Genomic DNA, 15,935 nt, shown 5'->3' with positions numbered 1-15,935 from the left:
CAGCGAAGCCCCTGAGTTACGGTGGAGAGAGACGCAGCTCCCTCTGCCGTGGCGTCCTCGTGGCTGCCGTGTGTCCTCTGCCCACGGCCGTCCTGCGCGGGCCGCAGTCAGCTCCAGGCACAGCTCCCGCGCCTGCTCCCGTCGCCGCTGCCCCGGCTCTCCTCCCCTTGGCCCTGGTTTAGCCTGACTCAGCCTTCCGTTCCTCGGGGCTGTCTGGGTTTAGTCCTCTGTGATCCTTGCGAGTGACGGCTGCCCACAGCTGGAAGGGGGTTTGGGCAGGAGCTGCTGTGCTGTGTCTGCAACACCTGAGGCCGTGGAGGCAGGCAGGCAGGGAGGCTGGGCGGGCAGAGCTGGCCTTCCTGCCCCCCGCCCCGCCCCGCCCCACCCCGCCCCCGGGGCCCTGGAGCCCTGATCTCCCGGCGGGACAGCATTCTCTCTGCTTGGCCAGCCAGACCGCAGCCCCCCCCCCCCCCCCGTCGTCTCAAGTGGCACAGGAACTCACGAATGGAGAGAGCTGCATGTGATCTGGATTTCCCCCCCTCCCAAATAACTGCTAATAATTGTGAATTACTAACAGCATAAAATCGAGGTCTTGTTTTCCACGGAGAGATCAGGCCCATCAGCCCTGGACGGTTACATAACCCAGCCAGTACACGTGGGCGATAGCCAGGCGAGCCCCTCCACCCAGAGCCTGCTAGGGAAGGACAGCTTCTTCTGCCTGGTCAAAATGTCCGTTGTTTCTTATTCCTAAGAATGGCAGGGAGTAAAGGATTATGTGTTTCCCTTGGTATTTTTCATTTTAAGAATCAACATGGGCAGATTTATAGTGTTCGCAAACATGCTGGTAGCAATTTGATGGCAGGAAGAACGAAATTTTGCTCAGGCAAGTGCAGATTTTTCTCTTGTGGTGAGAATGGCCATGCCTGTATAAATGGTACAATTCTACCCTGAAGATAAATTTAACAGAGACAATGGTCATGGCTTTTATTCTTCTTTTGTTCTCTCAGATGCATTAGATTAAAAATTAAAGGAAGACATATATTAATTTGAGTGAATGGAATCTTTGAGCTGGACGTGTTGCTTTGTAAAACTTCTGCACGGACTGCAGCACCCATGCTGTTTAACAGAACTGCTAGAAACTGGCCCACGAGGACAGTGTGGAGGGAAATATGAATCCTCTGAGAGTTCCTTAGACCTACTCTACTTCCAAGAACAACAAATTAGTTTTCTATATTTCTGGAAATCATGGCTCTTGGATACCTCAGAAGCAAATTTGAATTTAAGCAATCTAGTTAACCTTTAGCTCAAAATGTTGGTATTTTCACAGCTGTTTTTAGATAGAGGCAGTTGCTAGTGGTTGCCTCCAACTTACTTCAGATTCTTTCTCTCTGAAAACAAATGTATGATTTTTTATTTGACCCCCAGGATACTGAAATGTTGCTTTTATATCTGATCTTTTCGTATGACTCTAGCTACAGTTTTATTTGAACTCTTTCCCTCTTTTGTGCTCTTGGCTTGCAGTGACCCGGCCACCTTTCCGGACAGGAGAGGGAGCGGGAAGCCCCGGGTGCGTGCTGCCTACATGGGTGGGCCCGGAGTGGGCTGTGCTCGGGGCCTAGGGCCTGGGGCAGGGGGCACATCCATCTGTACCCAGAGGGTCTCGGCCGCGCAGTGATGGGAGAATCTGGGCCACTTCCTTTTCTTCTTCCTTTATTCTTTCTTTTGAAAAATTTTCTTTTTACTAAAGTTTATTCCCTGCATATCTTAGGGGTCAGATAGTTCTACCAGGTTGAGAACATACCATAGCAATGCCCATGCCTCTGCCCCCCGGCCCCTGCATTCCCGTTTTCTCCCCCAGAGGCAGCCAGGTTCCTCACATCCTCTCTATCTCCAAGTAACACCCCCACATTGCTGCGTCTTGATTTTTTTTCCACTTTAAACGCTTTTTTTAACTATGCGATATGAAATTAGAGGATTTAGCCACTTCTGCCCCACCCTAATAACCAAAACAGGCACCCTTCCAGTCTCCCAGATGTCTCCATAGTTAGCGCGTAATGAGGGATGGGTCAGTGCTCTGCATTCGGTTACGGTGACTAGCTCAATGCCATCCACAGGTGAAACAGTTAGTGAACTATGATTCTCTTCTCTCTCCTACCCAGCTTTTTATGTAGTCCTTTTTGTTTGCTTACTTTCTATGTACTTTTCATAAATTCAAAACTTCATTCTGCAGATTGTCTGCACCCACTCTCACCTGCATATGTTCACATGCATTAGGTTTTCTACCTGTTTCATCTTTTGGTCTCTCCCAGAGCCTTGGACCTGCTCCGATCCGGGTGGGCTGCTTTCTCCATGTGCTGCTCTGGAGTGACCTTGCTGTGTCGCTTTACCGTACTCCTGGAAATGTCCTTTGCCTCTCTTTTGTATCAGATATACTACTTCCTGTGTTTCCCTGTGTGTTAATATTATCAGTTGGGTTCAGTTGGAGGAGACAAAAACCACACCAGCTGTTTCAAATAGAGAGGGATTTAAAATAGAGATGAGTACTTCCAAATTATTGGAAGTACTGGAGGAGTGGGCTAGAGGCTGGGCCTCCAGGAATATCCGGAACCACACAGCTGCCCTGCTCTGTCAAGGTGCTGAATCTTCTGCCACATTAGGATGGGAAGGAGTCGGGGGACCACCGATGGGGCTGCTCATTTCGAGAACCTTCTGCGGTAGCTGCAGCCCAAGGGTCAGACCCTGTCACAGCTGCTGTCTCTTGATACCCATGAAGCTGATGGCAGCTGGACACTGAACACTTGTAGAAACCCCGCTGGGCCCTGTGCCGTGCTGACCGCCCAAGGGTGCCCTCCACCTTCACATCCCAAGTCTGACTTGAGTGCACCTAGTTGGAGGAGCCTAATTAACTCAAAGAACCCAGTTCCCAGGAAGGCCAGGAAGCAGTGTTGGGCTTTCCAGCCTCTGCCACGCAGGAAGGCACGTGGAGGTGGGTGTGAATGCTGGCTGTCGCCTCACCACACACCGCCCCAGCGCTTTGTGCGTGCTACTCTCTTGTTTTGAGGGACCTTATCCCCCCACGCCTTTCTAAGAAAGGACACCTGGGAAGCAATTTCCTCTAGTCCTTGCGTGTCTGAAAGTCATCTACTCTGTCCCCACATTTGCACGGTAATTTGTCCAGGTGTAACTTTTTTGTGAAAATCTTTTTCTTTTAGAATCTTGAACATTGTCCGACAGATTCCAGTGTTCCTGTTTCGAATTCTGCAGACATTTTAATTCCTGGTCACTTATTTGTGACCATTTTTTCTCCCTGGGACTTAAAAAAATTTTTTTTTAGTTTTGTTGAGGAGTAATTTATAGAACATAAAATTACCCACTGTAAATATACAATTCAAGGATTGTTTAGTAGATTTATAGTTCTGCAGCTATTGCTACAATCCACTTTTAGAACATTTCCATCACCCCACACATTTTCTGGTGCCCACATGCAGCTTTTCATCAGCGCCAGGGGGGTTAGCCCCTGTGCTAATTTCTGTCTCTGTAGATTTGTATTTTCTAGATGTCTTATGTAAATGGGATGTATATGTATATGTATATATAGTCTTTTGTACCTGGCTTCTTTCACTCAGCATGATGTTTTGCGGTTCATCCTATTAGTGTGTCTCAGCTGTTTGCTTTTTATTCTTGTTGAGGAGTATTATATACACTTTGTTTATCCATTTGCCAGTTGACGGGCATTTAGATTATTTTCAGTTTGGGGCTGAGTCGTGCTGCTATACACTTTCACATCAAAGTGTTTGCGTGGACACATGATTTCCTTTCTCTTTGATGGTTCCCAGGAGTACAATTGCTGGGTTGTAGGTAAGCTTATGCCAAACTGGTTTCTCAAGTGACTATACCATTTTACTTCCCCACCAGCGATGTATAAGGTTCTAGTTTTTCTACATCTTCACCAACACTTTGTATTGTTTGTCTTTTTGATTATAGCCATTTCAGTGGGTGTGTAGAGGTATCTCATTATAGTTTTAATTTATATTTTTCTCATGAATAATGACATTTAGCATCTTTTAATGTGCTTAGAACCACTTGTATATCTTCTCTGGTGAAATGTTTATTCAGATATTTTGCCCATTTTTAATTGGGTTGTTTGTCTTATTATTTAGTTGCAAAATTCTTTATGTAGTCTGGATATAAGATCTTTATCATATGATTTGCCTATATTTTCTCCTAGTGTGTGGCTTATCTTTTTAATTTCTTAATGGTGTCTTTTGAAGTGGAATAGTTTTTAATTTTGATGAAACCTCGTTTATCAATTCTTGTTTTCTTTTGTGAATCGTGCTTTTGGTGTTGTATCTAAGAACTCTTTGACTAACCCAAGTCATGAAGATTTTTTTCCTATATTTTCTTCTGGAAGTTTGTTGCTTTATTTGTTGCATTTAGGTGTATGGTCCATTTTGATTTAAATTTTGTATATGATGTAAGGACATATTCTAAATTCGTCTCTTTGAATGTGGCCATTTATTTGTCCCAGATCTGCTTTTGAGAAGACTGTCCCTTCCTCACTGAATTGCCTTGGTGTCTCTGTTAAAAATGTGTCTGCAGTAGCACACAGACTTGATCATTGTAGCTTTAGAGCATATTTGAAATGGGGTGGTGTGAGTTCTCAAGCTCTGTTCTTTTTTTCGAAATTCTCTTGGCTATTTAACTCCTTTGTATTTCAGTATAAATTTTAGAATCAGCTTGTCAACTGTACAAAAAAAAAGTCTGTTCAGATTTTGATAGTAATTACATTGACTGTAGATCATTTTGAGAAAAATTGCCATCTTAACGGTATTGTGTTAACATGGGATGTCTCTCCATTTACTTAGATCAGAGATTGCCGAACTTTTTCTTGAAGGGCCAGGTAGTCAACATTTTATTCTGTGGGTCTCTGTCACACCTCCTTAACTCTGCCATTGTAGTGGAACATATTACGGACAGTGAGCTGGGGCTGTGTCCCAATAACACGTGATTTGCGAAAATGGGAGGCTGGACCGTGGGCCATAGACTGTGGGCCTTTGACTTGATCGTCTTTACCGTCTCTCAGCAGTGTTTTGTAGTTTTCAGTGCACAGTCTTGTACTTATTTATGAAATTTATTCTAAGTATTTTACGCTTCTTAATGGTGTTGTAAATGGAATCGCCTTCTTAATTTCATTTTCAGATTTTACATTGCTAGTAAATAGAAATATGTTTGATTTTTATATATTGATCTTGTATTCTCTCACCTTGCTGAACTTGCTTATTGGTTCTAGAAGGCTTTTTGGATTCCTGGGACTTTTTAGGAACCTCATTTTGTCCCTGTATTCTGAAACTTCACATGATATACCTTGGCCTGGACCCACTTGATCCATCATGTTGAGCTGACTTTCCTGTCGTCTGTAACAGAGCTAACAGAGAAATTCCTTTCTTGAGTTTAGAGGATTTATTTTGTTGCTTGCCTTTGTAAGGAAAATTAAAACAGCACAGTTATGTTATTATATCTCTGCTGAAAATATCATAGGACAAATTTACAATGATAATAGATGTGATAAAACTTTAATAATACAGATTATCTGTAGATTTCATTTCTTGTGCTTGTGGCATAAATACATAAACAATATTTGCAGAGTATGGTTGCTTCTGTGTGTGCTATTTATGAGCAGATTTGTTTTCTAAGAAATGCTGGGTTAAGACACATCACACATGCCATTTTTTGTTGCTTCTGTGCACGAAAAATACTTTACTGATTCTGCATGGTAGAATCCCTTCACAGCATGTTTCAACCCTGGACTGCTTTCATTTTTCTTTTGGTTTCCGTTACTGATTTCCTCCTTCCTTCCCCTCTCCCCAGTAATATCAAGTTGGAAAATGCTTTGTTAACGGGGAGGAATAGAAAAGTCTCTAATAAGGTGTTAATAAGGCAGTGCAGTCATATTACTATATTAAGGTGAAGGGGGTTCTGTAAGGCGCCCTAGTGCAGGGAATTCATACCAGGCCCGTGAAGTGGTCAAGATTCAGCCTGTGACCTTAAGCATCACTTCTGGTTGCTGTTCTCCATCTTTCTGTGAAGCCTGTGATAGTAAACCACAAGCTTGGTTTACTTGGTTACGTCTCTTGGAGGCTAATTTTAGCGACCGCAGTTCATTTTCTCCTTCATTAATTTATTAACCAATTTATTAATTTATTCAGCAACACTTACTGAATACCAGCTGTGTGCTGCTTCCTGGAAATGTAAAGGTCTTTAGCACATCCTCTGGCAAGACAGTTCTAACCCCAAGTGTCTCTCAACTCTATTTAAATGCAAAAAAGAGGTGAAAAAAATCCAGATTTTAACGACTTTATTTTTTGGTAGTTGTCTTAGGATGGAAATTGAACATACGTTCTTCGTCTTCAGTGACTGTCAGTTAATCCTCTGTCATTTGAAAAAGTCAAAGCAATGAGAAGGATTCTGAGAGAATGGATAGAAAGGTGGTTGTTGGGTGTGTGTGTTTGTGTGTGCATGCGTTTTATTTGTTTATTCCTTTATTTTTTGTTAATGGTCATCATTTAAAGTTAACCTGGCCTGGGCAACCTTCCAGTCTTATCTACACATTACAGCTTATTTATAATTTTGCTTATTGACATCTCACCAAAACTAGACCAGCTGAGCATCTTGCTTTGGTAACAGAGCTATTGTGCTAGCTTCGGAATACACCCACAGTTGATTTTCTCTTCTTACTTATGACTTTTTAAAGACCTCTGGCAAGTCTTCTTATTTATGTGTTTCATTCCCATGAACTCTGCACAGACGGGCACACCTGGCTCTCCATCCCCTGGTACCTCCTAAGAGCCGTCTCAGCATCAGTGCTCCTATGAAAACCAGTCCTTCAGCTGTATGTGTTGGGAGTTATTTGACAAGCACTAGGAGATACCTTTTTTCTTTCATATTGGGAGGTTTTTGGTGTAAGCAAGATTAGCATTTGAATTTTTTCAGTTCCAACTTAAAATGCCACTAAGACCTCTCACAGCCATATTCTTAAAAAAATATTACTGACTCCTTTCAGACTCTTCCCAGGTCTCTGATGCTTCTGAAGTAGAGGCACAAATCCTACCCTTACTGTCCACGTAGCTCATTAACCCTGCGGTAAGTAGCCCTGCAGGCTTTTCCTGCCTCTGTTTTCTGTCCCCTGCATATTCAGAAGCCTCATTTGTCACACGCAACTCCATATGGTCCTTTCCTTTCAAATAATGTGATGGATAATAGCCCCCCGAATGCTTCTCCTCTCCTGGCCTCTGTAACTTGACACAGGCCTTTCCTTCTGTCCCCTTCCCCTTTTCCACTTCCTCCCTGTAATCTCTGCTCGTCCTGGAAGAGTTAACCTCAGCCCCTCATTTAACCCCTCATTTGCAAAGTCCTCAAAGATCCTGTATCTGCCTCCCATTTCCATTCCCGTCCCCAGCCCCGGCCAGGATGTGGCCTCTCTTTCCGAAAATGCTCCGTGCATCTTTCTCCACTGCCATTGCCATTCTTCAGTGACTTCTGAGTTTCTCTACTATTCCCCCATGAGATTTTGAGCTCCTTCAAGGCAAGAGCTGGGTCTCAGTCGACCCTGTTCCCCCAGGCTTAACTCTGAAAACACCATCAACAAATGTTTGGGGGAGGCAAGTGAGGCAGTGGGTTACATTCCTCCACAGAGGTTTTGCCTATTTCAGTTTCAGATCAACCCAGAGGATGTCAGCCTTCATAACGGCCCCAGTGTCACCCACGCATCCAGCGAGAGCTCTTTCTCAGGCCTGCCTCTTAGCGTGTGATTCTCAAATCTGGGGAGCTTGATACAAATGCAGGTCCCCCGAGATTCGGCTCCGGCTGTGTGGGGTGTCCAGGGTCTGCAGTCTGAAGCAGTGTCCGGTGATTCTGGTGCTGGGGGCTGTGACCATCCTCTGGGAGGTGCCGGGTTCGGGAGGGGTTTGTGCTGCCTCCTCTCTGGGTTCCACGCCTCCTGTGAGGACAGGGACACCTAGGCTGTAAGCTGCAGTGGCTTCTTTCTCCACTGACACGGCCTGTGACCTTGTGGCAGTAACAGTAAGAGGCACATAGTCCCCAGTTCATGCAACAGGTGTGCCCCTGAAAAGCTGAATAATTTAAAGTTTTATAAAAGGAAAGCAGGTAGTGAATTCTTTTTTATGTTGAATAGTCACTCCCTAATTTATTGGTTTTTAAGATGTACATTTTAAAGCATTAGATTGTTTAAATTAAATGAGATGTTTCTGTATGTGGCTTCAGTTTTTTGACTGTATGAATTTAATAATGATTCTTTTCCCCAGGTGGTCACCTGTTGTTAACCAGTCCTTACATGGGTAGTTTAAGCTTTAAGTAAAAACATTTTGCTGCTGTTGAAGAATTGCTTTTGAATCTCAGAAGCCCTAATTCAGGGGCCGTTCCATTTCTGAGAAGTTCTTCGTGACAGTTGCCCTAGCCGTTTCTCATTGTAATACCTGAGCATCCTTGAAACCATTGCTACCCGCTTGTGAACTGATAACGTTTATCCACGAGGAATTCTCAGCTGCTGATATAAGATACAGAAGATCTGAAATGTTCCTCACATATTCTTTGCTGATCTACTTTGTCAGTCACCTTTGCTAGATCCTCTTCCTTTGCCAGCTTTTCAAAGTGTAGGTTTCTGGTATTGACAGGCTTATTTTTGTGTCACATGCTACATCTGGTAGTTGAGCAGTCTAATTTTTTCCAGTAGCTTCCACGTTCCCCTCTGGAGGCATCTAGCAAATCACTCAACCACTTCACAGCCAGGTTTTCTCATCATAAAAAAATGAGAGTGAGAATTGCCATCTACATTTTTTTGGAGGCTGTGAATATTCACATGGTATTCTGGGATCTTCCAGTGAGGTAGAATACCAGAAGAAAAAAGTGTCTTTGTTATATATAAGATAGTAACTGTCAAATAAATACAGTTTTACCTTTCTCCCTCCTGTCTGCTGAGCTCACACTGCCGGGTTGCCCACTGGTGAGTCCCACTTTACAGCTGCGGCCGCTTTTGAGGCCCAGGTGCTCACAGGAAGGGCTGCTCTCCTAGGTTCTGCCTGGCTTGAGGGTGGGCTTCTCTCCGTGGAGTTACCACCCTGCTCCTAGCACGTGCTGTCTGCATCTTCCTCTGGACTGTCACATCCTTGGGGGGGGGGCATGTTTCTCCTTAGCTCCTTGTTCAGAGGGCAGTGTCTTTTTTTTAAAAAATAAATTTATTTATTTATTTATTTATTTATGGCTGCGTTGGGTCTTTGTTGCTGTGCGCGGGCTTTCTCTAGTTGCGGTGAGCGGGGGCTACTGTTCGTTGCGGTGCACAGGCTTCTCATTGTTGTGGCTTATCTTGTTGCAGAGCACGGACTCTAGGCACGCGGGCTTCAGTAGTTGTAGCACGCGGGCTCAGTAGTTGTGGCTTGCGGGCTGTAGAGCTCAGGCTCAGTAGTTGTGGTGCACGGGCTTAGTTGCTCCGCGGCATGTGGGATCCTCCCGGACCAGGGCTCGAGCCCGTGTCCCCTGCATTGGCAGGCGGACTCTTAACCACTGCGCCACCAGGGAAACCCCAGAGGGCAGTGTCTTCATCTTCTATGTACTTCTAGCACCTGGCACAGAGATGGTCCTAAAAATATGGGCATGGAAATCCTGAAATGTACAGTCAGTCTTACCTTCATTAATTCTATGAGTTTTAACTGTTGTAAGAACTTAGTTTATTGGAAAGCCGTGATTTCTCGTGTTCTTGTGAGATTAAGAGCAGGGCCGTGGGGTCACACCGCTAGGTCCCGGTCTTTGCTCTGTTCTTGCAGTCTGGATGCACTTGGACATGTGGAATAACCTCTCTGAGCCTCGGTTTCCTTATTTGTCAAAATGAGGTTGATAATACTAATGTTTATCTCTTAGCCTTCTTAAAAAGATTAAAGAAGATGATATATGGAAAACAGAATAGTTTCTGGCCCATAATTACCTCTTGGTAGATGTTAGTTTGAAAGGATATTTTTATTAGTATTGTTGTTATTAGTATATTTCTCCAGCCTTCTCTGTTACCTTATCAGTAAAATAAATGGGGTTGCACTAAAAGATTATTTCTAAGATTCCTTATGCCGTCACCATTTTTATAGTTCTGTGATTTTAGATATGCACTTTGATGGTTATATGTGTTCATTGCCTTAACGTTATCAGAAGGGAATAAGCCATGTTTCAAAACATATATTTTCTAAATAATATGATTGACTTCAGAATTCCATTAAATAGAATGTGCCCTGGTGTAATGTTTAGCACCCATTTTCCTTATAGAGAGAGTGAGGCCAGCGGTAAAAGCCTACAGTCACCAAACGTCAGAGCCGGAAGGGACCAGAAGGAGCGTCTTAAGCGTCCTCCGCAGAGTCGGGGGTATTCTCAACCCAAGACTTCTGGCGATATTAAACACATCAGGTAAACTCTTCTAAGAGCTACAATGTCATGGAAACCCTAGCATCAGCAGCATCAAAGCTGATGCTTTTCTAAGTGGTATTTCTCATCCTGCAGTGCATTGCAAAATAAAATTCTTAAGCTGTGAGAGATTGCACATCTTTAGTACCAGAGTTAGCTTAATATTTCAGAGCATGCCAATTACATCTTTTTTCCGTGGCTGGTAATAGGAAAAACAGAAATTAACCACATAATGAAAGGAGAATTTGTGTGATGGTAAAGTAACATTGTATCTTGTAGTAACTGAATTCCCTTTCATATTCTCCTCAAGCATTTCATAGTTAAAGAGAGAACTATTTAAGGATAATCCATAACATTACAGAAAGAATACTCATTTTATAAAATATAGTTTGACCAGAAATCTTTAAATCTGTTTCAAAGGGGGCCCTTTCACTCATCAAACGTAATGACGTAATTAGAAATACTAGTGTTTGATCTTTCAGCTTTTTCCTATTATGGATTCCCTGCGTGATCTGTAAACTGTCTCATTTCCTCACATTTAGCGAGTTATTCACACTTCTGTACGAGTGGGGTGCCTGGCATGGTGCAGTCAGTCACTGTTCTCAGACAGACTGACTGGAGAATCGTAGTGAGATAAGAATGGAGAGACCCTTTCACCGCCTTTGCAGGGCAGTGTGTGGGAGATGTCCTTGTGTGCAGTCCATAGCCCTTTCAGAAGGATAAAGTTCAGGATTTCTGTATCTGGAATTTGTATCTGTGGATACAAATGTAGATGTGTATTCGACGTGGCATGTCATAACCCCCTTTTCCAGCTATTGTGACAGGGAAAATTTGAAAATATGTCTTCCTGACAATCTCAGTTTGCTGGAGTCTAGTCATTTCAAGTCTGATGGGATTTGGGTCCTTGAAAAGAGCCAGAGACTGATGTGAACCCTTTACATGAAGGCCTTGATGGAAACCTGTCTTCAGCCATTGCTGCCTGTACTCTGACCGCTCCTTGGGGGCGCCCGGTGGCAGCCCCACGGTCAGCTGTCCACAGCCTACGAGGCTCTTTCGTGGCAGAGCCGCGCTCCTGCCGGGCTCCTGCTCCCTGTGTCCCCCACTCCTCTGCTCCGCAGCCCTCCTGGCATCAGCTGAAAAGGCTCAGGGGGTGATGAATAGCTGATCCCAGCACTGGATACTTCCTCGTCCTTCTCCCTAGTCAGCTGCCCAGGGCTGAGAGAAGCCCTGCTCCCCACGCAGCAGGTCAAAGCCCAGCGCTGGCTGTCCGCGGCCCCTGCAGCTGCTCACACCCGCCGTGTGCTGAGCACTGGCCCTGGTGTCCTTATCGGAGCGCGTTTCTGTCAGGGACGCTGACTCAGTTCAAGGGTAAACTGGTGATGTCCCGTGAAGAAATGAAAGGTGATGGAAAAATATGTGGTCTTGGCTTCTAACAAGATAAGGTCTGGGTTTGGAGGAGGAAATATATAAGCTGGATAGAGCTTTCATAATTTTGGCTTTTCTTTAAAGGAATTAGATTCCATGATGAACAGCTTGGGTTCGGTCTCCCCAGAATTTGATTCTACTGTGTGCTTCAACATAGTTTATTGGTTAGCTTGGTGGGTTTAGGATTTCAAGGGCCTGGATTTGAATTCTGGCTTTGTTACTTGTCAGTTGTGTGACAGTATCTGTGACAAGGTACTAAGTCTCTCTGTGTCTCATTCTCCTAACTCAGAAATGGTAATAATATTGGTACTGACCTTGAAGAGCTATAAAGATGAAAGAATATTGCAAGTAGAGCACTTAGAACAGTTTCTGACACAGAAAGAGTTCAACGAATTTTAGACTTTAATATATTTTTATTTAGTGTATTGTTATTATTACTATTATTATTACCAACACCTTTCCAAAGAGAGTTAATTTTTTTTCTTTTTTTAATTAATTTATTTATTTATGGCTGTGTCGGGTCTTCGTTTCTGTGCGAGGGCTTTCTCTAGTTGCGGCAAGTGGGGGCCACTCTTCATCGCGGTGTGTGGGCCTCTCATTATCGCGGCCTCTCTTGTTGCGGAGCACAGGCTCCAGACGCGCAGGCTCAGTAGTTGTGGCTCACGGGCCTAGCTGCTCCGCGGCATGTGGGATCTTCCCAGACCAGGGCTCGAACCCGTGTCCCCTGCATTGGCAGGCAGATTCTCAACCACTGCGCCACCAGGGAAGCCCCGAGAGTTAATTTTTAATAAAGAAGCAGGATTTCTTTATATGCTGTCCAACTTCAGCTCCAAGCTGAACTTGTATTTGCAGTTGTTTAAATATTATTTAAGGGTCATTATTTACATAATGGAGAAAAGAATAAAAGTCATGTCAAATTGTTTTCTTTTTCATCTGTATAACTTTTTGTTCATGGTGATAAGTAATAAGAACACCTAGGCTCTAAAGTGGATTTGTTCATATAGTGTTATGGAGTATGGGTCTGGGTTTGTTCAAACTAAACTCAGAAACAAAGTCAGGAACTAATTAGAGCTGTGAAGGTTAAAAAAAATTCAGGAAAAACGAGGTTTTCTTTTTCCCCTGACTTTTCTAGAAAACACATCAGTCGGTGAGATCCTGTCGTTATCCTCCTTTTTCCCCTCCTTGTCCTGAAAGAATGTGAGCAGAAAGTAAGAGACTACTTTTTTATCCTTTAATGTTTGTTCATGATGCAGGGTTGGGCGCTCTGAATTTTCCCAGACCTTTCTCACCCTGCTCTGACAGATGTAGGTACTGTGAGTCACCTTGGTGTGAGATATTCCATTTTTAACAGTCAGCCTATTGTCTGTTTTCTTTCTTCCTGCTCTTATCAGTAAATGCCTTCCAAGCCAGGATACTTGTGAGCAATAAGTGAACCCCAGCGGTGGGGTTTCAGACACCCAGAGGCTGACCCAGAAGCAGCAGTAGAGGGCGCTCGGCCTTTCATTTCCCCAGAATGGAGCTGCACCAAACATCTCTCATTTAAGGAGCTAAAAATAAATTGCACATACTAATTAAGTCTTGCCGAGACCTTGTGCAGTGATCCACTGCTAAGTGCCTAAAATAAGTAGATCTTATTTTAATCTTGAGGAAACTAGGTACAAGAGGGAATTTCCTAAGCCTCCATAGGAAGAGTCAGAATTTCAGTAATAACCCAGGAATCCTTCTCTTGCTTTTCTGGGCCAATATCCCAAATGTTCCTTTATTTAGGAAGAACCAAAGGGAGAACTCAGGAGCTTTAATTTCCTCCTGAGTAGGAAATTTCCCTTTCATGCAAGGTATATGAGATGTATGCCTCAAATAAATCAGTTACCCGCAATGTTACATATACCGCCTATTTTTTTAGTTTATTTTTTAAATTTAATTTAAATTTTATTTTATATTGGAATATAGTTGATTTACGATGTTGTCTTAGCTTCAGGTGTACAGCAAAGTGATTCGGTTATACATATACATGTATCTATTCTTTTTCAGATTCTTTCCCCATGTAGTTTATTACAGAATATTGAGTAGAGTTCCCTGTTAGACCACCTATTTTAAATTGAATCCTTTTTGTAAGATAGTGGCTCTTTACTTTTAACCAACAAAGACCCTTAGAAAAAGGAACATGAAAAATAAATAGCATTCCTGGAACCCGTGTGGGCAGCTGAGATTCCGAGTGATCTTGTTGGCTCGTATTCTGGGGTGATTAGAGCAGGGCTTCAGTCAGTGGGAGGATTCCCCAAGGCAGGGTCTGGTCCCACTAGTGCACGTGGCCTGCCCCGTCTGACACCAGCGCGGCTCGAGAATTGAGCCCCGGGAAGCTGCAGTGTGCGCCGCAGATGAGCACCCGTGGTTGCCATGGAGATCGCTAATACTGCTGAAACTCCAAGAAAGGGCACTTTCGGCCGCTCAGGAGCCTGCCTGAAAATGAATGAGAAACAAGCGGAATTTAGAATAGGCCCTCAGCTACTTGTCCCACATGGAGTTTTAATTTCCTCCTCCCATCCCCCTGTTCCTCTTCCTTTTTCAAAGAATAGATTGAAGACGCGGCTATGTTATAAAGCACACTCGGGCCCCTCTGACCTCCTTGCAGCCTGACACATCCTTGGAATAGATGTATGTTAATGATGATGCATGACTAATAGGATTGGGGGTGAGGGCTGAGGCCAGGCGTGTGCTGGCCCTTCTGGAGCCTGTGTGCCGCTTGTCAGTGGGGTTTAGTAGGCACCTTGGGATTTGTCTGCAGCATATGTGCTGCTGTTAATGATTGAAAAATTACCACAACAATTAGTCACGGATCGCTAAAGGCAGGGCCCCCAAATGTGATGGACAATGTGATTAAATCCATGTATGTGACAATTAACTCTCCTGCAGGTTTATCCACCAAGGAGGATGCCCTAGGGGTGAGAGCAGAAGGGAATGAGAAGGAGGAAGAAGGGGTAACAGAAAGGAGCAGGAGAGAATAACGCTGCAGAACGGGCCTGATGCAGCTGGCACTGTGGGTTTTAATCTGATCCTGAATTAATCACAGTTTGATTAATCCTGGTTTATTGCAACTTTCTATTGCCCGTTGATTTATATCTCCCATAATTTTATGGAGGCATGACTGATTAAATTCTGCCCATTCCATGTTTTTTAAATTTTAAAATCAGGTCTCTGCATTTAATGTGATGTTCTAGGTGGTCCAAGGTGCAATTATCTTGTAAAAGCTAAGCAGGCACCAGGCACAGCATGTCATGAATCCCCTTATGTATCACAGCTGAGTAACCCAGAATAAATATTTGTTTGCTCAATATTCTGCCTAAGCAAAAAAGAAGCCTTGTGATGTCAGTCTGCTTGTTTATTTGGGTGGAAGAAATGAGAATGCACACACACAAACACACACATTTTTTGTTAAATGAGAGGAGCACAAATATAAAATTTTGTGCACAAGAAAGAACAGTGTTAACATTTGGGTGAAGCATCTGCCAATATATATTCATGGCATCAAAGGGTAATGCCTGCAGTCCACAGACGTGTTCATATGTGGGATTATTTTGAAACAGTATGTAGTCTTCTTATTTTTTTTTTTTTTTTAGTTGTTATTTCTGGTGTTATTCATATCTGTGTACAAAACATTGCATTTAAATAACGCCAAGGAGGTGGTGAACAAACCAGCCCAAGCAAAGCCTCGTGGTTTGTAACTCATGTCTGCTGTACGCATGTGTAAGTTAAGAATACCCCATTCCTCGTTCAAGAGAGGGCATCTAAAGCTCTAGAAAACACGAATTACACATACAGGCATGGTTTTTCTGCTTTCCGTGTTCCTTCGGCTTATTCCATTGCTTGCTTAAAGTGAATTTTGCAGAAGACCCAGTTTTTTAATTTGCAGACTAAAGTGGATTATCTTTGTTACTTGCATTTTAGCCTGATCTACCGGGCCTATAAAGATAGAGGATCTGTTTGCGGCGTGGGCAGCAGTGTACAGGAAGATCATCAGCACAGCAAAGATCTTACTGGGTTGGTGGCACAGC

General features: G+C 43.6%; 1 protein-coding gene across 2 annotated transcripts in view; it reads left to right on the top strand.

Moving 5' to 3' along the window:
- FARS2 (phenylalanyl-tRNA synthetase 2, mitochondrial) overlaps positions 1-15,935 on the top strand; it is a 343,302-nt gene that overhangs the window by 92,843 nt on the left and 234,524 nt on the right. Inside the window, exon 5 of one of the 2 annotated variants that reach the window (XM_082344586.1) lies at positions 10,324-10,461. The exons of the other annotated variant lie outside the window; for it this stretch is intronic. Within the exon in view, the coding sequence (XP_082200712.1) occupies positions 10,324-10,461 (138 nt within the window). The remainder of the gene's footprint in view (positions 1-10,323; positions 10,462-15,935) is intronic. 2 annotated transcript variants of the gene reach the window in all.

This window comes from Balaenoptera borealis (genome assembly GCF_965194805.1).
Source record: "Balaenoptera borealis genome assembly, chromosome: 12".
Lineage (NCBI taxonomy): Eukaryota > Metazoa > Chordata > Mammalia > Artiodactyla > Balaenopteridae > Balaenoptera > Balaenoptera borealis.
This window is presented reverse-complemented; position numbering and strand designations above follow the sequence as displayed.